General features: G+C 48.4%; 1 protein-coding gene across 1 annotated transcript in view; it reads right to left on the bottom strand.

Moving 5' to 3' along the window:
- Nucleotides 1-25176, bottom strand: part of NIPSNAP2 (nipsnap homolog 2) — an 82382-nt gene that overhangs the window by 47856 nt on the left and 9350 nt on the right. Inside the window, exon 2 of the mRNA XM_075336330.1 lies at nucleotides 6615-6754. Within this exon, the coding sequence (XP_075192445.1) occupies nucleotides 6615-6754 (140 nt within the window). The remainder of the gene's footprint in view (nucleotides 1-6614; nucleotides 6755-25176) is intronic.

The raw sequence follows: 25176 nt of genomic DNA on the forward strand, positions 1-25176 counted from the left end.
TAAACCCTGTCGTGCCCAGTGCCAATGCTTCCGCCCTGACAAGGGCAGCGCCCAAGTGAGCTGTCTGCCCCACAACCAAAGAAAAAGAAGCGTTCTCCCAACGCGTTTCCCTCTAAGTGAGAAGAGTTCTTCAGGGGAGATTAAAGAACAATTTGAACAACCTGCAGTGGCAGGGTCCAAGAAAGCTGATCAACCTAAATGACGCACAACACCAGGTCCAGACGTGACCAGGGCTGTGGAGTCGGAGTCGGAGTCGTGGAGTCGGAGTCGGAGCTCATTTTGGTGGAGTCGGAGTCGGAGTCGGTATAAAATGCACCGACTCCGACTCCTAAAATATATAATAAATTGGGGACAGGAGTGCAATGCAGAATGTGCTGAATATTTTACTAAATAACAACATTTAGTATAATGCTTATATTTAAGTGAAAAATTTATTGTAGTACAATGTGAACATCAGACATTTAATTGTTTTTATGATACAATAATCAAGATATTTGGATAGAACATAAAATATTTATTGGAATACAACTTTAGAACACAAAAAAACTAATAAATTGTAAATATGTAATATATATAATATATATATATATATACAGTGTATATACACACACACAAGATATATATGTAATCTACTGTATATTACATAGTGTATTACATATTTACAATTTATTACAGTTTTTTGTGTTCTAAAGTTGTATTCCAATAAAAAGAGAATTTTGTTTACTTACCGTAAATTCTTTTTCTTATAGTTCCGTCATGGGAGACCCAGACCATGGGTGTATAGCTACTGCCCCCGGAGGACACACAAAGTTACTACACTCAAAACGTGTAGCTCCTCCCTCCTAGCATATACACCCCCTGCTAGCCAGTCCTAGCCAGTTTAGTGCAAAAGCTGAAGGAGGACATCCACCCACAAGAAGAGAGAGTAAAATCCGGAAGAGCCGGAACCTCTGTCTACAACAATAACAGCCGGTGAAGACACACGGAACAAGAAACCTGCTAACAGGCAATAGGGAGGGTGCTGGGTCTCCCATGACGGAACTATAAGAAAAAGAATTTACGGTAAGTAAACAAAATTCTCTTTTTCTTTATCGTTCCTATGGGAGACCCAGACCATGGGACGTTCAAAAGCAGTCCATGGGTGGGAATAAACAGACAACTGAGAAGCAGGCAAACCTAACTTCACAAATGGGCGACAGACGCCGGAAAGATGCGTCTGCCCAAGCCCGCGTCTGCCAAAGCATGAGCATGCCTTGGGTAGTGCTTCGAAAAAGTATGCAGACTAATTCGAGCTGCAGTCTGACAGACCTACTGAGCCGTAACCTGGTGCCTGAAAGCCCAAAAAGGCGCCGACAGGTCTGATCAAATGTGCTCTGATCCCCGGCGGGGAAGGCACTTGAGTACACTTGTAGGTCTCCGAAATGGCCGACCTAAGCCAACGAACCAGGGTCGGCTTAGATGCCGAGAGACCGCTACGCTGACTAGCAGTCAGCACCAGAGAGAGGTGCACCGCCTAATAACGGCGGTGCGAGACACATAGATCCGGAGCGCCCGCACCAGATCCAGGATATGCAACGCTTCCTCAAGCGATGAACAGGAGCCGGACAAAAGGAAGGCAGGAAAATTGCCCCGGATAAGGTGGAAGCAGTAACCACCTTAGGGAAAAAAGTCCGGAGTCGGACGGAGACCACCTTGTCTTGATGCAAAAGACCAAAAAAAGGGGGTGACTCCGAGAGAGTGCAGCCAGAACTCTCTGGCGGGAAAATATAGCCACTAGAAAGACTACTTTCTGTGAAAGATGAAACAAAGAAACCTCCCCAAGAGGCGCAAAGGGGGGTTTCCGGGAACCGGGAGGACCGGATTAAGGTCCCAGGGCTCCATAGGCCGCCGGAAAGGCGGAATGATGTGAGATGCGCCCTTAAAAGGAGCGCACCGGAGCCAGCCGGACGATACGCCGCTGGCACATACTGACAGAGCCGAGACCTGTCCCTTAATGAGGGATAGTCCTAGCTGTAGACCGGACTGTGGAAGGGACAGGAGGGTCGGCAAGGCCAAAAAGGTCAAAGGACACTTTGGAGCTCGAGTCATAGCAGAGATGACTTCAGGAAGGATACCAGAAGTCGCCAAGATCCGGGACTCAAGAGCTACGCCGTCAATCTGAGAATCCAGAATTCTGATGGAAAAAAACGGACCTTTTGAGAAAAGGTCTGGACGGTCCGGAAGATGCCATGGCAACCCAACGGACAGAAGGAGCAGGTCAGAGAACCAAGCCTGCCTGGGTCAGTCTGGAGTATGAGAATGACCCGACGGCCCTCTTTACTGATCTTGCGCAGGACTCTGGACAAGAGGTAGAGGGTAAAATACGTAAAGAGACGAAGCTGGGGTCAAACATGAACCAGTGTGTCTACCGCAAAACCTGAGGATTGTGGACCACGGTTGGACAGCTGAAATAGTCTGCCTCGCAGTTTTCACATCTAGGATGTGGGCTGCGGATACGGTGGACTAGGAGTCCCTTGTCCACTGAAGAATGTTGAGCCGCCAAGATTGCCAGGCGGCTGAGTGTCCCGCCCTGGAAGCTGATGTAGGAAAAACGCTGTCACGTTGTCCGACTGGACTCGAATGTGCCTAGCCGCCAACAGATGGTGAAGGCTTAGAGAGCTAGAAATACAGCTCTGATTTCCAGCACATTGATCCAGAGGGCTGATTCGGACAGAGTCCAAGCGCCCTGCGCTCCACGGTGGAGATATACTGCTCCCAAGGCGGATAGACTAGCATCCTGGTGAGGCTCACCCGGGACGGGGCCAGGAAGGAGCGCTCCTGAGACAGAGTGGCCGAAGCCACCACTGAAACGAGCCTCTGGTCAGTGGCGAAGCCACCACCCCGTGGGAGGAGGGAGTTCGCTTGTACAGCGGAAAACATCCAGTCTCAGAGGACGCAGGAGAAACTGGGCAAGGAATCGCTTCCATTGATGCCACCGTCTGACCAGCACCTGTATATGGTGTCTGATAGAACGACGCCGACCGCCAGCGGAGGGACTACTGATCGACTAAGAGCAGCTTCACAAGTGCCGATAGAGTCTCGAATTGCGTCCCTGAGAACCTCTGGTTCGAAGTCAGAGTGGACTTGGGCAGAAAGACAAGCCACCCGAATAGGTTAGAGTGGCGAGAGTGAGCGAAGCACTCTGCTAAGAGTCAGCACTGGATGAAGCCCCGACAAGAAGGCCGTCCAGGGCAAAAGATCACTGCCAATCCCTAGGGGTGCAGGACCCTAATCACAGCTGCCCCAATGAGAATACTCGAGGGGCCGTGGCTAACCCCAAGGGAAGAGCCACGAATTGGACCACTCCGATTGTCAAAACGTAGTCAACGCTGGTGTGAAACTGCGATTGACCCCTGCAGATAGGCATCTCTGATGCCGATGGCTGCTAGGGAATCTCCTTGGGTTCTTGATTGATCCGGTGAAAAACACACGGAACAAGACCGAGACTCCATGTGAAAACGCCACACCTGACTATGCTTGAAAAGCTAAAGATCCAGGTCGGAAGGCACCGCCCTCTTCGGGGACTAGGAATAGATTTAAGCAAAAATCTCAGAACCGTTCCCAGTCGGGAACCGGTACAATTACTCCATTGGTCTGCAAGAAATGCCACGGTCTGTGAGAAGGCGGCGGCCTTGGAGCCGGGAGGAGTTGACAGAAAAAATCTGTTTGGCGGGTGGACAGAATTCCATCCTGTAGCCATGGGAGATATAATCCCGCCCCCACTGAACGGAGACGTGTTAGAACCATACGTCGCCAAGTGGAGAGAGCCTGCCACCGACCAAGGAGGTTGTTGGCGTGGCTAGATAGCTCGGAGGAAGCTGGCTCAGTGGCAGCATCTCCTGCGGTCTTCTGAAGACGCAGCTTCGAGCCATTTGGTTCTATGAACCTAGGCCGAGCTAGAGGACGATCAGATGGAGGAACGGAAACCACCGAAACCTCAACTGATTCCTGCCCTGGACAGGTTCCCTGGTTTAGGATTGTGGCGAGGAAGCACACTCCCCGCCAAGAGCTTCCTTAATTTCACCCAGCTTGGTTCCGGGGAAACTGGGCCCACCAAGGGGGAGCCCAGCCAGGAACCTCCATAGAGGTATCTGCCTTCCAATTTCGAAGCCACAGGAGCCTGCGGATAGCGAGGAAGGTAGCCCAGACCACCGCCGTGCGGCGTCTAGCATGGCAGACCTGGCAGAGGATGAAAAGACTGAAGTCTGGAGTTCAGGCAACCGTTTTGGGCATAGAGTCCCTGTGAGAGAATGCATCTCCTCCAGAGAAGCAGAGAAGTTACAAAAAACCGCACTGCTGAAAGCTGAGGAGAACAAGCTCCTGCCGTTCCCATACCGACTTGGCCCAAAGGACAACCGGGCGGACCGCAGAACCTTAAGTGAGGAGCCATCAGCCACTGACATAACGGTCCGGGCTGAGCCACCTGAAGTGAATGAGCCCACTTCTTGACCACCATGGGTGGACAGGGGAAACACAGTCCTCAGAAACACGCTTCATCTCAGAGCGGAGTGAGGTCCAGTACAAAATTAATGTACGGTAGAATCCTCTGAATAAACGTCTCTATACTTAGCTTTGAGACGCAGGGTCCAGATGTGTGTGTGTGGATCCTCCTGACACAAAGCAAGAAACTAGCTAGGACTGGCTAGCAGGGGGTGTATATGCTAGGAGGGAGGAGCTACACGTTTTGAGTGTAGTAACTTTGTGTGTCCTCCGGGGGCAGTAGCTATACACCCATGGTCTGGGTCTCCCATAGGAACGATAAAGAAATATATTTTATGTTCTATCCAAATATCTTGATTATTGTATCATAAAAATTATTAAATGTCTGATGTTCACATACACATATTCATGTACTACAATAAATTTTTCACCTAACTATAAGCAATATATGTAGGAGTCGGAGTCGGAGCCGGAGTCGGAGTCGGAGCCGGAGTCGGAGTCGGTGCAAGAGAATTTGAGGAGTCGGAGTCGGAGTCGAAGGTTTGGCTTACCGACTCCACAGCCCTGGACGTGACAGCATTATATGAGTACATAACACATGACAGGCTCACCATTTAACCACCTGAATTCAAAAGGTCCACACACATCCTGCAAAAATGGGCCTTAATTCAGACACTGTGCGTCTCGTGTATCCGTGCGAGATGCACCTATATAGTGCTGTTTAGCCCGCCTGACCTGGGTTTCTGTAGTCATTTATAGGTTACAGTTCAGACACTGTGCATTCCACTCAGTATATGATGGGCTCCCAGTGCAAGCCTTATTAGTGTGCATGTCTTATGCTAAGCAGCCGCCCCTCCCCTCTAGTGTGGAGGTTGAGTGGCTGTGACATCAGCATCTTGCACCTTGGCTGCAGCCATCTTTATGAGGAAGGCTCACCACATTCTGGATTTAATTAAAGATTATCTTTTCAGAAGTAGAATGAATGACATCGGGCAGCACTAGTCAAGATAAAAGGGGGGCGGTGGAGAAAGTGATGGGACAATGACTACCTAGTGAAAAGGACCCTTTTACCTGTACTAATGTTTATTTCTAATTTACTGACCAAAAACATGGCTCTAAAGCGGGCTTTACACGCTGCGACATTGCTAGCCGATGCTAGCGATGGCGAGCGTGATGGCACCCGCCCCTATCGTTATGCCGATATTTGGTGATCGCTGCCGCAGCGAACATTATCGCTACGGCATTGTCACACGCACTTACCTGGTCGGCGTCGTCGCTGTGACTGCCGAACAATCCCTCCCTCAAGGGAAAGGGACGTTCGGCATCACAACGACATCACCGCGACGTCACTAAGCGGCCGGCCAATCAAAGGGGAGGGTCGGAGATGAGCGGGACGAACATCCCGCCCACCTCCTTCCTTCCTCATTGCTGGCGGGAAGCAGGTAAAGTGAGATTCCTCGTTTCTGCGGCGTCACACGTAGCTATGTGTGCTGCCGCAGGGACGAGGATCAACTTCGCCCACGCGACAGCAGCGATATTTGAGAATAGACCCCCATGTCAACGAGGAGCGATTTTGGACGTTTTTGCAACGATTCAAAATTGCTCATAGGTGTCACACACAACGAGATCGCTACAGCGGCCGGATGTGCGTCACAAAATCCGTGACCCCAACGAGATTGCTATAGCGATGTCGTAGCGTGTAAAGCCCGCTTTAGACAACCATTACTTGGCTTAGAGCCTTGCGCTATGAATGATTTTTTATCTCCTTTGTTTTTGCCTCCAAATTCCATCTTCAGTGTTTCTCTCATGCTGCTCCTAAACTTTATGCTATCGCTATCACTACTTTCTCTCAAGGCCAATTAGAATTTATCACCACATCGGAGATGCATTTGTACTATCGTGCGGCATCATTATGGCTGGGTCTACATTTTCTGTCATTTGCCTCTTTCCTCTGATATTGTAAGGTTTGACAAGTACTTTCTACTCTATTTTTTTGCAATATGTATCCAAAATGTTTCTATATTTTTCATCTTTTGTAAAATATTCCCTTAAACGATTTTGTGGAATATACAAAATAAGAACATTTAGAAAAGACAATTTAGACTATAAAAAGCACACAAAGCAGTAAGAGTTACATTGGATTTTGTAGAGGTTGCTGGTCTCTCTCTTGGCCAGTAGATTAGAATGAGCATCTTTACGGGGATCAACCTTGCGAACAAACAGTGATCTCAACCAACTGTCTTCTCTGGCTTTAGAACTGGAGGCAGAGAGGCCCCTGTGAAGAGAAAAACAACATTCGTTGTAAATTTAACACACGGCACACCTATTTGTGACTGTGCTGAAAAATGGGCTTAATAGGCACATGCAGGTCTCTAATCGACAATCAGTTCCTGTAGTCTCCAAAGGCTTCCTTAAAGGGGATCTCCAGACTAGGTTTATAAAAAAAAAAAATAAAGTGCCTACACGTCAACAGTTGCTTACTACCGGCCTACTGTACCTGGTGCCGTATTACCCTGGCGCACAGCGGTGACTTACCGCTCCTGCCGGTGGTTAAGTTGTTTCTGCTGACCCCACGTCAACAGAACAGCGGCTTCTTTTCCGCTCTGCTCTGGTGTCTAGACTGCCGACGTTATGCTGATTGACAGCTGGCTGCCTTCACTGCCTAAATGGGGAAGCCGACTGTCAATCAGCATTATGTCAGACGATCTGTTGACAGGAAATCAGCAAAAGTAGCTGAACAGCCGCAGTCGGCAGGAGCGGGTTATGCCATTTTGCAATATATGACATCACCAAAAGCTCTGTCATCAGGCATGTCAATCAAGTCATATGGAGTTGGAATGAAGCATGGACAGCTTGACTATACCTCTCCACCCTCTTGAGTGGATACATTTAATTAACCTATATCATCAGCAACCGCTAATTTTTTCTTTCTGGAAAAATGACACAAAGTTGGGCTATCGAGGACACTGTAGACTGCAGGAAAAAAACTATTAGGTACTGATGGTAGTTGGAGGAGGGGTGGAAACCTGACCAGTTCTTTTTAAAAGGTTGCCCTCTATCTTTTGTGGCTTTTACCCATCACTCAATATGACTAGATGCTTTGTTCTCCAATCGTGTGCTTCATCTGGGCTTAAAACAGACTGGATGGATTGAAAAGAAACCAAGCGTTGTTGTTACTACAAGCATGTCCCCTTTGAAAATAATATACCCATCAAATGGGAAGAATTACTTTCAATGAAATGAGCTTTCAAATACATCAGAAAACTTTAGGAGACTATTTAGCCGGGTTAATACGAATTATGAAAAATTGTCCGATTTTAATCCAGAAAAATTGGATAATTGTTATCTCTATGCCATTCATGTCAGTTTTTTTTACATCTTTATGGCAGTGGAAATGCACTAGAACTGCGTTATTTAAAAGCAGATTTTCTACATCTAATGCAAGTCTACAAGGAAAATCCACACAGAAAACTCAGCATACCGCAAGAGAAATTGACAAGATGCGGATTTGAAACACGCAGGTCAGGTTACGCTGAGAAGAAAAGAAGCAGAAAGCAGGAAATTTGTATAAATCCCTCCACTTTGCTGGAAATGTAAGATGCTGCTTCTGAGGCAGTGAAAATCCTTAGTGTCTAAAACTCACCAAAATCCCATTGTGGTCTGTGGTCACACACAGGGCTGTGGAGTCGGAGTCGGAGTCGTGGAGTCGGAGTCGGAGCTCATTTTGGTGGAGTCGGAGTCGGAGTCGGTATAAAATGCACCGACTCCGACTCCTAAAATATATAATAAATTGGGGACAGGAGTGCAATGCAGAATGTGCTGAATATTTTACTAAATAACAACATTTAGTATAATGCTTATATTTAAGTGAAAAATTTATTGTAGTACAATGTGAACATCAGACATTTAATTGTTTTTATGATACAATAATCAAGATATTTGGATAGAACATAAAATATTTATTGGAATACAACTTTAGAACACAAAAAAACTAATAAATTGTAAATATGTAATATATATAATATATATATATATACAGTGTATATACACACACACAAGATATATATGTAATCTACTGTATATTACATAGTGTATTACATATTTACAATTTATTACAGTTTTTTGTGTTCTAAAGTTGTATTCCAATAAATATATTTTATGTTCTATCCAAATATCTTGATTATTGTATCATAAAAATTATTAAATGTCTGATGTTCACATACACATATTCATGTACTACAAAAAATTTTTCACCTAACTATAAGCAATATATGTAGGAGTCGGAGTCGGAGCCGGAGTCGGAGCCGGAGTCGGAGCCGGTGCAAGAGAATTTGAGGAGTCGGAGTCGAAGGTTTGGCTTACCGACTCCACAGCCCTGGTCACACAGCCTAATGGTCGTCACCATTTTCTGTGACGTAGCAGCGACGTCGTCGTCGTTGTGTGTGACATCCAGCAACAACCTGGCCCCTGCTGTGAGGTCGCTGGTTGTTGCTGAATGTCCTGGACCATTTTTTGGTCGTTGCTCTCCCGCTGTGAAGCACACATCGCTGTGTGTGACAGCGAGAGAGCGACAAACTGAAGCGAGCAGGGAGCCAGCTTCTGGCAGCCTGCGGTAAGCTGTAACCACGGTAAACATCGGGTAACCAAGCGAAGTGCTTTGCTTGGTTACCCGATATTTACCTTAGTTACTAGCGTCCGCCGCTCTCAGGCTGCCAGTGCCAGCTCCCTGCTCTCTGCACGCGTAGCCAGAGTACACATCGGGTAAATAAGCAATGGTTTGCTTATTAACCCGATGTGTACTCTGGCTACGAGTGCAGGGAGCCAGCGCTAAGCGGTGTGCGCTGGTAACCAAGGTAAATATCGGGTAACCAGGGAAGCATTTTGCTTGGTTACCCGATATTTACCTTAGTTACCAAGCGCAGCATCGCTTCCACGCGTCGCTGCTGGCTGGGGGCTGGTCACTGGTGAGATCTACCTGTTTGACAGCTCACCAGCGACCATGTAACGACGCAGCAGCGATCCTGATAAGGTCAGATCGTCGTTGTGATTGCTGCTGCGTCGCTACGTGTGACCCTAGCTTAAGGATTGGGCTATATATCAATTTACAGCCATTTACACTGTTGTCCTGCTAAAATTGTGCATTATTAATGTGGTCAAATTTCAACCACATTATGCATTCTTACGAAAACACTGAACATTTTGCAATAAATTTCTTTTTCCGCAACCAGATGTTCACTGTATATTAGTGGCCAAATACTGTAGAAACCATGCTTACTTTCAGAGCAAGGGTGAGGGATTAATCCCCTTTGATGTGTTTTTTTTTCTGCAAACAAAACAAACTCATCGTGGGAACTGAAAGGGGTGCTTTGGCACTTAAAATGTCCTTTTAAATATATAATTTTACACTTTAATCACTTTTGTAACTGTAGTTACTTACTACAGTTTCTTGTATTGCCGCCTTCCGAAAATAGGCTGGATTTATAGTACTGACAGAAGCTGTGGGAGAGGTGAGTGCAGTGCTGGCACACTGACTGTCTCTGCTGGCCGCAGCTTCAAGTGAAATAAGACATCATCGGGGAGAAGATAGAAGCAGTGAGTGACACCAGCGCCACCCCATAGCTTCTAGCACCTTCCTCAAATCAATTCAGATGTTTCTATAAGCAATGTGAATGACACCAGTGACACTCCATAATAATAAGGGTGGTGCTAGAAGCTGTGAGGCAGCACTGGTGGCACTCAATTGTTTTATCTCCATCAGGATGAAGTTTTGTTTCACAGGTAGAGGGTAGAAGCTATGGAAGCATCAAAGACAGAAGCAAAGTGCCATTGCTACCCTCACCACTCTGTAGTAAGTATCTGCAGTGGTGCCCCCTGGTGACATCTTGTTCCAAGAAGGGCGACATATGTTTCAGGAGGTGAGTTCAGCCCCGACCTCCTCTGAAGTCCCATTAGAGACTCCAAACGAAATGTCGCAGGAAATGAAGTTAAAAAAAAATAAACAAAAAAACATAAGTGATTAGGATGTAAGGATAGATATTTAGAAAGGACATTTTAGGCGTTGGACTTATCTCTTTTACCTTAGGATGAGCAATTTTATTCCACAACAGCTAATAAGTATTCAAATCATAGGTGCAAAAATAATAATTTTACAGGTAAGAAATACCATAAATATTTGGTTAATTTGGGAATCCTGATGTGAAAATATTAGGTTTGATTGTTTCTGTGTGGTCAATAATTACCATGAGAGAGGACTTTGAACGATCTTATGATCATTATAGTAAACTGATACTGGACAGTCAACCTTTAATGACCCCGATACAACCAAGCTAAAAACTATTGCTAAATGTGGGGGAAAAAAAAACCACAGATCACTGATATTGTGGTAGCCTTAGGATATTTGCACACAAAGCTTTTATTTTTTAAAGGGAACCAATCACCAGGATTTTCGTATATAAGGTAAAGCCAGTGCTATACTGGCACCATCAGGCTGATTCTCTACATACCGTGTTTTTCCAAAAATAAGACTGTCTTATAATTTTTTTTGCCCCCCAAAAAAGCACTAGGGCTTATTTTTGGAGGAGGTCTTATTCTTGGAGAAACACGGTTGGGGGTAGGTTTACCCCCCAAAAAAGCAGACCTCCCTACTTCTCAGGAGACTCACCAGACCAGGACATCTGCGTGGCTCCCAGGTCCTCCTGTGATCTCCGGTCGGTGCTGCACGCCGTCCTACCCTGCTGCTAGCTGACATACACAGCAGATCCCAGACACACACAGCAGATCCCAGACACACACAGCAGATCCCAGACACACACAGCAAATCCCAGACACACACAGCAAATCCCAGACACACACAGCAGATCCCAGACACACACAGCAGATCCCAGACACACACAGCAGATCCCAGACACACACAGCAGATCCCAGACACACACAGCAGATCCCAGACACACACAGCAGATCCCAGACACACACAGCAGATCCCAGACACACACAGCAGATCCCAGACACACACAGCAGATCCCAGACACACACAGCAGATCCCAGACACACACAGCAGATCCCAGACACACACAGCAGATCCCAGACACACACAGCAGATCCCAGACACACACAGCAGATCCCAGACACACACAGCAGATCCCAGACACACACAGCAGATCCCAGACACACACAGCAGATCCCAGACACACACAGCAGATCCCAGACACACACAGCAGATCCCAGACACACACAGCAGATCCCAGACACACACAGCAGATCCCAGACACACACAGCAGATCCCAGACACACACAGCAGATCCCAGACACACACAGCAGATCCCAGACACACACAGCAGATCCCAGACACACACAGCAGATCCCAGACACACACAGCAGATCCCAGACACACACAGCAGATCCCAGACACACACAGCAGATCCCAGACACACACAGCAGATCCCAGACACACACAGCAGATCCCAGACACACACAGCAGATCCCAGACACACACAGCAGATCCCAGACACACACAGCAGATCCCAGACACACACAGCAGATCCCAGACACACACAGCAGATCCCAGACACACACAGCAGATCCCAGACACACACAGCAGATCCCAGACACACACAGCAGATCCCAGACACACACAGCAGATCCCAGACACACACAGCAGATCCCAGACACACACAGCAGATCCCAGACACACACAGCAGATCCCAGACACACACAGCAGATCCCAGACACACACAGCAGATCCCAGACACACACAGCAGATCCCAGACACACACAGCAGATCCCAGACACACACAGCAGATCCCAGACACACACAGCAGATCACACACACACAGCAGATCACACACACACAGCAGATCACACACACACACACAGCAGATCACACACACACACACAGCAGATCACACACACACACAGCAGATCACACACACACACAGCCAAACGCAGACACACACACAGCCAAACGCAGACACACACACAGCCAAACGCAGACACACACACAGCCAAACGCAGACACACACACAGCCAAACGCAGACACACACACAGCCAAACGCAGACACACACACAGCCAAACGCAGACACACACACAGCCAAACGCAGATACACACACAGCCAAACGCAGACACACACACAGCCAAACGCAGACACACACACAGCCAAACGCAGACACACACACAGCCAAACGCAGACACACACACAGCCAAACGCAGACACACACACAGCCAAACGCAGACACACACACAGCCAAACGCAGACACACACACAGCCAAACGCAGACACACACACAGCCAAACGCAGACACACACACAGCCAAACGCAGACACACACACAGCCAAACGCAGACACACACACAGCCAAACGCAGACACACACACAGCCAAACGCAGACACACACACAGCCAAACGCAGACACACACACAGCCAAACGCAGACACACACACAGCCAAACGCAGACACACACACAGCCAAACGCAGACACACACACAGCCAAACGCAGACACACACACAGCCAAACGCAGACACACACACAGCCAAACGCAGACACACACACAGCCAAACGCAGACACACACACAGCCAAACGCAGACACACACACAGCCAAACGCAGACACACACACAGCCAAACGCAGACACACACACAGCCAAACGCAGACACACACACACAGCCAAACGCAGACACACACACACAGCCAAACGCAGACACACACACACAGCCAAACGCAGACACACACACACAGCCAAACGCAGACACACACACAGCCAAACGCAGACACACACACAGCCAAACGCAGACACACACACAGCCAAACGCAGACACACACACAGCCAAACGCAGACACACACACAGCCAAACGCAGACACACACACAGCCAAACGCAGACACACACACAGCCAAACGCAGACACACACACAGCCAAACGCAGACACACACACAGCCAAACGCAGACACACACACAGCCAAACGCAGACACACACACAGCCAAACGCAGACACACACACAGCCAAACGCAGACACACACACAGCCGAACGCAGACACACACACAGCCGAACGCAGACACACACACAGCCGAACGCAGACACACACACAGCCGAACGCAGACACACACAGCCGAACGCAGACACACACACAGCCGAACGCAGACACACACACAGCCGAACGCAGACACACACACAGCCGAACGCAGACACACACACAGCCGAACGCAGACACACACACAGCCGAACGCAGACACACACACAGCCGAACGCAGACACACACACAGCCGAACGCAGACACACACACAGCCGAACGCAGACACACACACAGCCGAACGCAGACACACACACAGCCGAACGCAGACACACACACAGCCGAACGCAGACACACACACAGCCGAACGCAGACACACACAGCCGAACGCAGACACACACACAGCCGAACGCAGACACACACACAGCCGAACGCAGACACACACACAGCCGAACGCAGACACACACACAGCCGATCACACACACACACACAGCCGATCACACACACACACACATACATACATACATCACATCCAGCACTTACGGCAGCAGGGAATGAAGCAAGTCACGTGTCCGGCCGCAGGTCCTGTTCGTCGTGCTGCACCGCACTGCCTCTCAGGATTCTCCCGGCAAGAAGAGATCGGTGTCGCTGGATGAGGTGAGTGTGTATGCGATCCGATGTTTGTGTGTGTGTGATTTGATGTTTGTGTGTGCGATCTGATTATGTGTGCGATCCAATGTTTGTGTGTGAGATCTGGTGTGTGTGTGTGTGTGTGTGTGTGTGTGTGTGAGCTGATGTGTGCGGGTGTGTGATCACTGCAGGTCCTGCTGCTCGGTGTCTGGTGAGTGTGATTGCCGGGTGTCGCTGTCAATAATGAAGTGTCCTGTAGTATCTGTAACTTTTTTAGCTGCAGGGACACTTCATTATTGATCCGCGACTAGGTCTTATTTTTGGAAAAACACGGTACCTGCAGTGGTCAGCTCAGATGTTTAGGTTTTGAAATCCAATAAAGTAAAGTTTATAAAATAAAGTTCTTGAGTGACAGCAGCTGAGGATCAGATAAGATCTGGGGGGGTATTCATAGTTATGCCCTCCCCTGTTAGAATTAGCATAAGTAGTATACCATCAATTTAATGTTTGACTTACAGGACCTGTGGTGAGGTCATACCCATGTGACCAGAAGGGGCGGGGCCTCAGCCAACAAAGCTGATACCAGGAAGCAACAATTCTTTTGGCTGAGGCCCCACCCCTTCTGGTCACATGGGTATGACCTCAGCACAGGTCCTGCAAGCCAAACATTAAATTGATGGTATACTACTTATGCTAATTCTAACGGGGGGAGGGGATAACTATGATTTCCTCCCAGATATTATCTGATCCTCAGCTGCTGTCTCTCAAGAAGCTGATGATTTTATAAACTTTAATTTCTTGGATTTCAAAACCTAAACATCCAAGTTGACCACTAATGGTATGTAGATAATCAGCCTGATAGTGCCAGTATAGCACTGGCTTTAGGTTACATCCGGAAATCCTGGTGACTGGTTCCCTTTAAGGAACCAAAAAATGACTTTTGTAGTGGGAACCTCTTCATGAGAGTTTTTTTATGGAACTTTTTGATTTCTTGAACGGTTTTGGAAGAGTATTTTGCAGCGTTCTGATTAGAAATCATCTAGTTTGGAGATACTTAAGGCAAGCGGGAGTCTAATATATAAACTTTGGACACGGTTTCTCCTCTTCTGCATTGCTGTCCATATTGTTTTGTAAGCACCAGTGAAAAGGCGATCAAGGAAAGTCCAAAGCTGTATTTTAGACTCAGTTTGTCTCAATTAAGTTGTTGGCTGTTGGATGCAAGTCTGAAAACTGTTTTTAGGATATTCACACAGAAGACCACAACGCAGTGCCAAGTGAGAAAGAAAATGTTGTGTAAATCTACACTCAATATTTACGGTCTCTAGAAATGAATCTAGGCTGGAAGTGGTTTGTCATTGTATAAATTAAGGAAGAAGGGCCATAAGGGTATGTGCACACGTTGAGTATTTGGTTGCAAAAATTTCTGCATAGCTTGGCAAAAAAACATGTTTTTTTTTATTTGATTTTCAATTAAATTCAATGGGTGAGGAACAATGGAAAAAATGGTTAAAGAATTGACAAGCTGCAGATTATTTTCTGCCCCAAATCTGCAAGGAGAAAATACTCAACATGTGCACAACACTTCAGGATTCTCATGACTTTGCTGGCATCAGGATTTACATGCAGTTCTGTGACAAATCTGTACTAAAAAAATGCATAAAAAACGCACTGTGTGCACATAGCCTAATAATAATGCATGTACAGTTATGTGCAAAATAATAGTGTGTTTAACACAACTGAGAAACAGCCCAATCCTCATAATAGCATTTATGTCCATACACACAAAGGCCCCGGGAGCTGCACATTCACTTCCAAATGAAAACATCAACAAATATTCATTATTAAACTGAAAAAACAAAAAAGGAATAACTGGCTGTTCAAAAAAAGTGTGTACATTTTCATTTACAAACTCAAATATTTACAGCATAAACCGAAATTTGTTTAGACGGAGCTTTTCCGTTAACCCCTTCACTACCTTGCGATTCTCCGATTTTGAGCTTTTGTTTTTTCCTCCCCTTCATCCAAGAGCCATGGCGTGTTTTTTATCTGTCTCTATAGCCATGTGAGGCCTTGTTTTTTGTAGGACGAGTTGTACTTTTGAACAACCCAATTATTTTATCATGTGATGTACTAGAAAGCTTTATTTACCATGTTCACGATGCGGTAAAACTGACCCACCCAGCAATATGATTCTACAGGACAGTATGTTCATGCAGACCCTTGTTTCTTCACAGAATGGATGACCTCATCAATTGAACTCCACATCGCTATTAATTAGAACACCCCACTTTTTAAAGGGAACCTGTCACCACTTTTTTTGCCAATAAGCTGCGGCCACCACCACCGGGCTCTTATATACAGTACTAGAAGGTGGCCCGATTCTACGCATCGGGTATTCTAGAATTTACGTATTGTGTAGTTCATGTATGATTTTTGTTATATATATAGATGTTGTTGTGTGTAGTTACCAAGTGTTTGTGTAGGGCGCTGTACATGTTCTGAGTGTCGCGGGGGGTGAGAGCGGTGTTGTATGTGTGTTGCGTGTGTTGCGTTGTTTGTGGAGCGCTGTGTGTCTGTAGCGTTGTGTGTGTGTGTGTGTTGTGCGGTTTGTGTGGGTGTGGTGTGTTTTGGGGGGAGGTATGTTTTGAGCAATGTGTGTGTTGTGCAGTATGTGCGTATATTTGTGTGTGCAGCGTTGTCTGTGTGTGTGGGTGTCTGTGTAGGGCGTTGTTTGTGATTCCTAGTGTGTGTGTGTTGTGCAGTGCGCGTGTGTGTGTGTGTTGGGGGGAGGTGTGCACCTCCCATCGTGCTCCATCCCCCATGCTGCGCACCCCCCATCGTGCTGCATCCCCTATGCTGCGCACTCCCAAACGTGCTCCATCCGCCATGCTGCGCACTCCCAAACGTGGTCCATCCGCCATGCTGCGCACTCCCAAACGTGCTCCATCCGCCATACTGCGCACTCCCCATCGTGCTGCATCCCCCATGCTGCGCACTCCCAAACGTGCTCCATCCGCCATGCTGCGCACTCCCCATCGTGCTGTATCCGCCATGCTGCACACTCCCAAACGTGCTCCATCCGCCATGCTGCGCACTCCCAAACGTGCTCCATCCGCCATGCTGCGCACCCCCTATCATGCTCCATCCGCCATGCTGCGCACTCCCAAACGTGCTCCACCCGCCATGCTGCGCACTCCCAAACGTGCTCCATCCGCCATGCTGCGCACTCCCAAACGTGCTCCATCCGCCATGCTGCGCACTCCCAAACGTGCTCCATCCGCCATGCTGCGCACTCCCAAACGTGCTCCATCCGCCATGCTGCGCACTCCCAAACGTGCTCCATCCGCCATACTGCGCACTCCCCATCGTGCACCATCCGGCATGCTGCGCACTCCCAAACGTGCTCCATCCGCCATGCTGCGCACTCCCAAACGTGCTCCATCCGCCATGCTGCGCACTCCCAAACGTGCTCCATCCGCCATGCTGCGCACTCCCAAACGTGCTCCATCCGCCATGCTGCGCGCTCCGAAACGTGGTCCATCCGCCATGCTGCGCACTCCCAAACGTGCTCCATCCGCCATACTGCGCACTCCCAAACGTGCTCCATCCGCCATACTGCGCACTCCCAAACGTGCTCCATCCGCCATACTGCGCACTCCCCATCGTGCACCATCCGGCATGCTGCGCACTCCCAAACATGCTCCATCCGTCATGCTGCGCACTCCCAAACGTGCTCCATCCGTCATGCTGCGCACTCCCAAACGTGCTCCATCCGCCATGCTGCGCACTCCGAAACGTGCTCCATCCGCCATGCTGCGCACCCCCCATCATGCTCCATCCGCTTAGGAGTGCGCAGCATGCCGGATGGTGCACGATGGGGAGTGCGCAGCATGGCGGATGGAGCACGTTTGGGAGTGCGCAGCATGGCGGATGGACCACGTTTGGGAGTGCGCAGCATGGCGGATGGACCACGTTTGGGAGTGCGCAGCATGGCGGATGGACCACGTTTGGGAGTGCGCAGCATGGGGGATGCAGCACGATGGGGAGTGCGCAGTATGGCGGATGGAGCACGTTTGCTCAGCCGCTCTCCTTCCAGCCTCCCTCAGCATCAGCCCCCCCCTCCCAGCCTTCCCCAAGATCAGCCTCTCTGCTCCCAGCCTCCTCCAGCACGCCGTGCTCCTCTGCCGACACTCACCCACACCCGATCGCATCCACTCACCCACACAACCGATCGCATCCACTCACCCACACAACCGATCGCATCCACTCACACACACAACCGATCGCATCCACTCACACACACACCCGATCGCATCCACTCACACACACACCCGATCGCATCCACTCACACACACCCGATGCATACACTCACACACACAGACACTGACGATATTGCACATACGCGCTGATACTCACAACATCCGGGGATATCACATGCTTCTGGCCATGTGATCCTCCGTCAGGTCCTGGAAGCTCACAGCACAATATCGCCGCCGAGAAGCAAGCGATATCCCAGGATGTTGTGAGTATGTGGATGCGATGTGATGTGTGTATGTGAGTGAGTGTGATCTGATTTGTGTGTGTGTGTGTGTGTGTGTGTGCTGTTATGTTATGTATGTTCTGCAGCTGCAGGACCTTGATGTGTGGATGCGATGTGATGTGTGTGTGAGAGTGAGTGTGAGCCGGTGTACACTGGTAACTATGATACACATCGGGTAACTAAGGGACCTTAGTTACCCGATGTGTATAATGGTTACCAGCTTTCACGGCCTCCGTTAAGATCCCAGCATCGCAAGGTTATGTGTGGCGCTGCCGGGATCCTGACGGAGCTGGTGTAGAAGCAAGCGATATCCCAGCATGTTGTGATGTGTGAGGTGTGTGTGAGAGTGAGTGTGATCTGATGTGTGTGTGTGTGTGTACTCACCTGGGAGTTGCGGCTCCGTGTCAGTTGGGCCACAGCGAGCGTGCATTGCGTGAGGGGGGCGGGGCCTGCAGAGAGCCGGGGCGAGAGGCCAATCCGTGTGGGGGGGCGGGGCCATGGCGAGCCCAGCGGCCAATCAGCTTTGTGTCACCGTAAGGACACAATTTCGGAGCATGACAGACAGACAGATAGACAGATAGACAGACAGACAGACAGACAGAATAAGGCAATTATATATATAGATTCTAACATGCTGTATATAAGAGCCCGGGCCGGGGGTATAACATAAGCACTTTATAATACTTACCTAACAAACGCACGATGGGCCTTATGGGCGTCTCCGTTGTCCGGTGCCTCCTCTTTCGTCAATCTTCGTCCTCTTTCTGAAGCCTGGGTGCATGACGCGTCTACGTCATTCACACTCGCCGGTCCTGCGTAGGCGCACTACAATACTTTGATCTGCCCTGCTCAGGACCTGAATGCCGGTGAGTGTGGATGACGTTGGACTCGTCATGCATCGCAGCTAGAGGAGAAGAAGGAGCACAGATGGCCAAAAGAGGCGGCGCCGGCACAGGACAACGGAGACGCCCATAAGGCCAACCGCGTGACCGTTAGGTAAATACTATAAAGTGTTTTTTATGTTATACCCCCGGCCTGGGCTCTTATATACAACATGTTAGAATGCTGTATATAAGAGCCCGGTGGTGGTGGCCGCAGCTTATAGGCAAAAAAAAGTGGTGACAGGTTCCCTTTAAATGAGTCAATTACACCCAATTAACAGTGTGCATCATCACTGTTGATTCTGTTGGGTGCCCATTACTCACCAACACTTAGTCATTAATTTTTTCCCATGTTGTATGATTTTTTTTCTGCCAAAAAACAGCAATTAAACACATTAGTGATGATTAGACAGCAATTATTTTGCACATAACTATATATAATTGGGATAAACTTTTGATATAATGTTCTACCTGTGATAGCTTTGGGTAGGTTAAAAACGGCCTTAATTTATTTTATTTACCTTTATTACTTGCATCTCAACACTTTCATCTTGTGTTAAAGTCAACTGTATAAAGGGTCATAGTCTTTAAATAGATAGAAAGGTCATATATACATAGTAACAGGGTCGCATAAGATAAATGTGACACACGGTGACCTTTCTCTTTGGGAACATAGGATATCCAAGTACAATGAGTTAGAACAGGAAAATGGGGAAGTTCTAAGTATAATAGAACTATTTTCTTGAATTTTTATGTATTACCATAAGTACAGTAGTATCGAGGGATGTTTTTCTTTATATTCTAGACCAGGAGTGGGCAATTAATGTCCCTGAGGGGCCTCATGATAGACCAGAACAGTTGTGGGTGGCCAAACTAATAGGCTGAAACTAATTCTGTTCAATATTTATATTAACATATTTTATATTATTAATTCTATCACTTAATATTGAGCAAAATTAAGTACACTGACCCCCCCCTCTATACAGTGTGATCCACCACACAGCCCCCCTTTATATAGTACTAGCTGTACTACCCGGCTTCACCCGGGTTAATAACTACTGTTAACAAAATAGAATGTATTAACATTCCCGGGATAGAATGTATAAATAGAATATATTAACGCCCGGGATAGTGTCTGCCTCTTTCCCCGTCTGCGTCTGCCTCTTTCCCCGTCTGCGTCTGCCTCTTTCCCCGTCTGCGTCTGCCTCTTTCCCCGTCTGCGTCTGCCTCTTTCCCCGTCTGCGTCTGCCTCTTTCCCCGTCTGCGTCTGCCTCTTTCCCCGTCTGCGTCTGCCTCTTTCCCCGTCTGCGTCTGCCTCTTTCCCCGTCTGCGTCTGCCTCTTTCCCCGTCTGCGTCTGCCTCTTTCCCCGTCTGCGTCTGCCTCTTTCCCCGTCTGCGTCTGCCTCTTTCCCCGTCTGCGTCTGCCTCTTTCCCCGTCTGCGTCTGCCTCTTTCCCCGTCTGCGTCTGCCTCTTTCCCCGTCTGCGTCTGCCTCTTTCCCCGTCTGCGTCTGCCTCTTTCCCCGTCTGCGTCTGCCTCTTTCCCCGTCTGCGTCTGCCTCTTTCCCCGTCTGCGTCTGCCTCTTTCCCCGTCTGCGTCTGCCTCTTTCCCCGTCTGCGTCTGCCTCTTTCCCCGTCTGCGTCTGCCTCTTTCCCCGTCTGCGTCTGCCTCTTTCCCTGTCTCTGTCTCTTTCCCTGGCTGCATTGTGACACGCCAACATTCCATATAAGGGCGTGGCTGCGCATTCTTCTGAAGTTCTGGCTGCACTGTGGCTCCCAGCTCCATTCGCTTTAAATGGAGGCAGGTTTTTTGGTGAATAACTAAAGAGCGGGGTTAAAATTTCCCCTCAAAACATAGCCTATGACGCTCTCGGGGTCCAGAAGTGTGAGTGTGCAAAATTTTGTGGCTGTAGCTGCGACGGTGCGGATGCCAATCCCGGACAGACAGACACACACACACACACACACACACACACACACACACATTCAGCTTTATATATTAGATGAGTGACCAAATAACCCTCTATATACAGTTTGAGCCCTCACAAAGTCTTCCTATAAACAGAATGAGCCAGCACATCCGATACACACAGATTAAAAAAAAATATCCCTCGCTCCCATTCTCTTAGTGCCCTGCTCCAGTCCCCGATGCTCCACTTGTTGCCAGCATGTACAGTACATGCTCCCTAGATACAATATGAGCCACCAGACAATACATAAGTATACAGTATAAGCCGAAATATAGCCTCAAGTAGCCTCCCTATATACAGCAAGAGCTGCCCACATGACCTTACTATATACAGTATGAGCCCCCACATAGGCCCTATACAGTGGGTACGGAAAGTATTCAGACCCCTTTAAAGTTTTCAATCTTTGTTTCTTTGCAGCCATTTGGTAAATTTAAAAAAAAACAAAACATTTTTTTTCTCATTAATGTACACTCTGCTCAACATCTTGACAGAAAAAAACAGAACTGTAGAAATGTTTGCAAATATATTAAAGAAAAACTGAAATATCACATGGGCATAAGTATTAAGACCCTTTGCTCAGACACTCATATTTAAATCACATGCTGTCCATTTCCTTGTGATCCTCCTTGAGATGGTTCTACTCCTTCATTGGAGTCCAGCTGTGTTTAATTAAACTGATAGGACTTGATTTGGAAAGGCACACATCTGTATATATAAGACCTCACAGCTCACCATATGAGAATCATGAGGTCAAAGGAACTGCTCAAGGAGCTCAGACAGAATTGTGGCAAGGCACAGGTCTGGCCAAGGTTACAAAAGAATTTCTGCAGTAGTCAAGGTTCCTAAGAGCACAGTGGCCTCCATAATCCTTAAATGGAAATTGTTTGGGACCACCAGAACTCTTTCTATACCTGGCCATCCAGCCAAACTGAGTAATCGTGGGAGAAGAGGTTTGGTGAGAGAGGTAAAGAAGAACCCCAAGATCACTGTTGCTGAGCTCCAGAGATGCAGTAGGGAGATGAGAGAAAGTTCCAGAAAGTCAACTATCACCGCAGCCCTCCACCAGTCAGGACTTTATGGCAAAGTGGCCCGACGGAAGCCTCTCCTCAGTACAAGACATATGAAAGCCTGTATAGAGTTTGCAAAAAACACATGAAGGACTCCCAGACTATGAGAAATAACATTCTCTGGTCTGATGAGACAAAGATAGAACTTTTTGGTGATAATTCTAAGCGGTATGTGTGGAGACAAACAGGCACTGCTCATCACCTGCCCAATACAATCCCTACAATGAAACATGGTGGTAGCAGCGTCATGCTCTGGGGGTGTTTTTCAGCTGCAGGGAGAAGACAACTGGTTGCAATTGAAAGAAAGATGAATGCGGCCAAATACAGAGATATCCTGGAAGAAAACCTCTTCCAGAGTGCTCTGGACCTCAGTCTGGACCTCAGACTTGATCGAAGGTTCACCTTCCAAAAAGACAATGACACTAAGCACACAGCTAAAATAAAGGAGTGGCTTCAGCACAACTCTGTGACCATTCTTAACTGGCAGAGACAGAGCCCTGACCTAAACCCAATTGAGATTCTCTGGAGAGACCTGAAAACGGCAGAACTGGAAAGGATCTGCAAGGAAGAATGGCAGAGGATCCCCAAATCCAGGTGTGAAAAACTTGTTGCAATATTCCCAATAAGACTCATGGCTGTACTAGCTCAAAAGAGTGCTTCTACTCAAAACTGAGCAAAGGGTCTGAATACTTATGACCATGTGATATTTCAGTTTTGCTTGTTTAATAAATTTGCAAAAAATTACACATTTGTGTTTTGGTTTTTTTCTAAGATAGGGAGCAGAGTGTACATTACTGAGAAAAAAAATAACTTTTTTGAATTTACCAAATATCTGCAATGAAACAGAGTGAAAAATTTAAAGGGGTCTGAATACTTTCTGTACCCACTGTATATACAGTATGAGCTCCATCTAACCCCTTATATACAATGTGAACCACCACATAGCCTCCTATATTAAAGGGGTTATCCGGCTTCTTTTGACTTTTTTTCATTATTACACTATTGGGCTACATTGGGGCAGGTAAGTAGATAGAGACCACTTACCTGCCCCGCTGTCAGCCCCTCTCCCCCGGCTCAGAGCGGTCATGTGACCCCTCCTGCCGCGATTTTGCTGCTTCCGGCCTTTGCACGTCTACATGGGCAGAGCCATGTTGACATGCAAATCTGGAACAGCATGTCACCTCCCTGCTGGGCTGTACAGTGTGTGGAGTAAACGCCCCCGTTCCCTGCCCCCTCCCACACATTCCCCCGCACCCCGTACTCTGCCCACAACCTCCCACACACTCCGTAGTCTCCCTCCTCCGCCTCCTGTGCCCAGCTACGTGCGCCCTGAATTGCAGCCGAGTCAGTGTCCAGTTCAATAAGGCAAGGAACACTTGTTGTCCGATACACTGCCAGCGCTGTGTCCCCAGCGCTTTATTATGTTTACTGCCTGACGCCCTGGGAACTGTTCCCCCCCCCATTTCACCCCCCCCACCCCCCACCCCTGTCAGTGTTTGCCCCCCTCTGCAGTATAAGCTGCCTCTCATTCTCAGCCTGCAGTGCGTGCATCCGCGGGGATGACGAGCGCTGCTTCACTGCCCGTGCAGTCTGTGTCCCGCTCCCTGCCAGCCCCGCAGCTGCCCGCACTGCAATGTCAGTGTCTGCCCGCAGTATCTGCAGCTTCTCACGCCGCGGGGCTGGCAGGGAGCGGGACACTGACGCTCTCCCGCTGTGACGCACAGATCGCTGTGTGTGACAGCGAGGAGAGCGACGAAATGAAGCCAGCAGGAGCCGGCATCAGGCAGCTGCGGAAAGCTGTAACCAAGGTAAACATCGGGTAACCAAGGTGGTTACCCGATATTTACCTTAGTTACCAGCCTCCGCCGGCTCCTGCTCTGTGCACATGTAGCTGCAGTACACATCGGGTTAATTAACCCGATGTGTACTGTAGCTAGGAGAGCAGGGAGCCAGCGCCCAGTGTGCGCGGCTCCCTGCTCTCTGCACATGTAGCTGCAGGTTAGATTAGATGACATAATTACCTGCAGTAACGATCTCCTTCCTCCTGACGTCACCGCGGTCACTGCCTTCTCTGCCCGTCTCGCGGGCGGCCCGAGACTGTCACTAGCAGTGACGTCACGGGCTCTCGCGATACTGCGTAGAACGCGGCGGGCATAGAAGTCAGTGACAGCGCTGACGTCAGGAGAGCAGGAGATCGTTACTGCAGGTAATGATCTCATCTAACCTCCTGACGGCAGCGCTCGGCATCCCCTGCAGTGACCTGGGCTGACCTATTGATGTTAGCTCAGGTCACTGCACGGCTCTCCCAGCCAATGGGGAACATTTTGTTCTTCATTGACTGGGAGTCTCATTGACTATGGTATGGATCGCCGTGCGACACCCTTATTGGATTACGCCGGACCCGGATTTGATTGTTCTTGTCAATAAATTGTTGAAAGAGGGAATGTGGGGAGTGTTTTTTCAAATAAAAATTTTTTGGTTGTCTATTTTTTATTTCTTACTGACTGGGTTGGTGATGTCGGGTATCTGATAGACGCCTGACCTCACCAACCCCAGGGCTTGATGCCAGGTGACATTACACATCTGGCATCAACCCCATATATT

Source organism: Anomaloglossus baeobatrachus, chromosome 2, assembly GCF_048569485.1.
Source record: "Anomaloglossus baeobatrachus isolate aAnoBae1 chromosome 2, aAnoBae1.hap1, whole genome shotgun sequence".
NCBI classification, from domain to species: Eukaryota; Metazoa; Chordata; class Amphibia; order Anura; family Aromobatidae; genus Anomaloglossus; species Anomaloglossus baeobatrachus.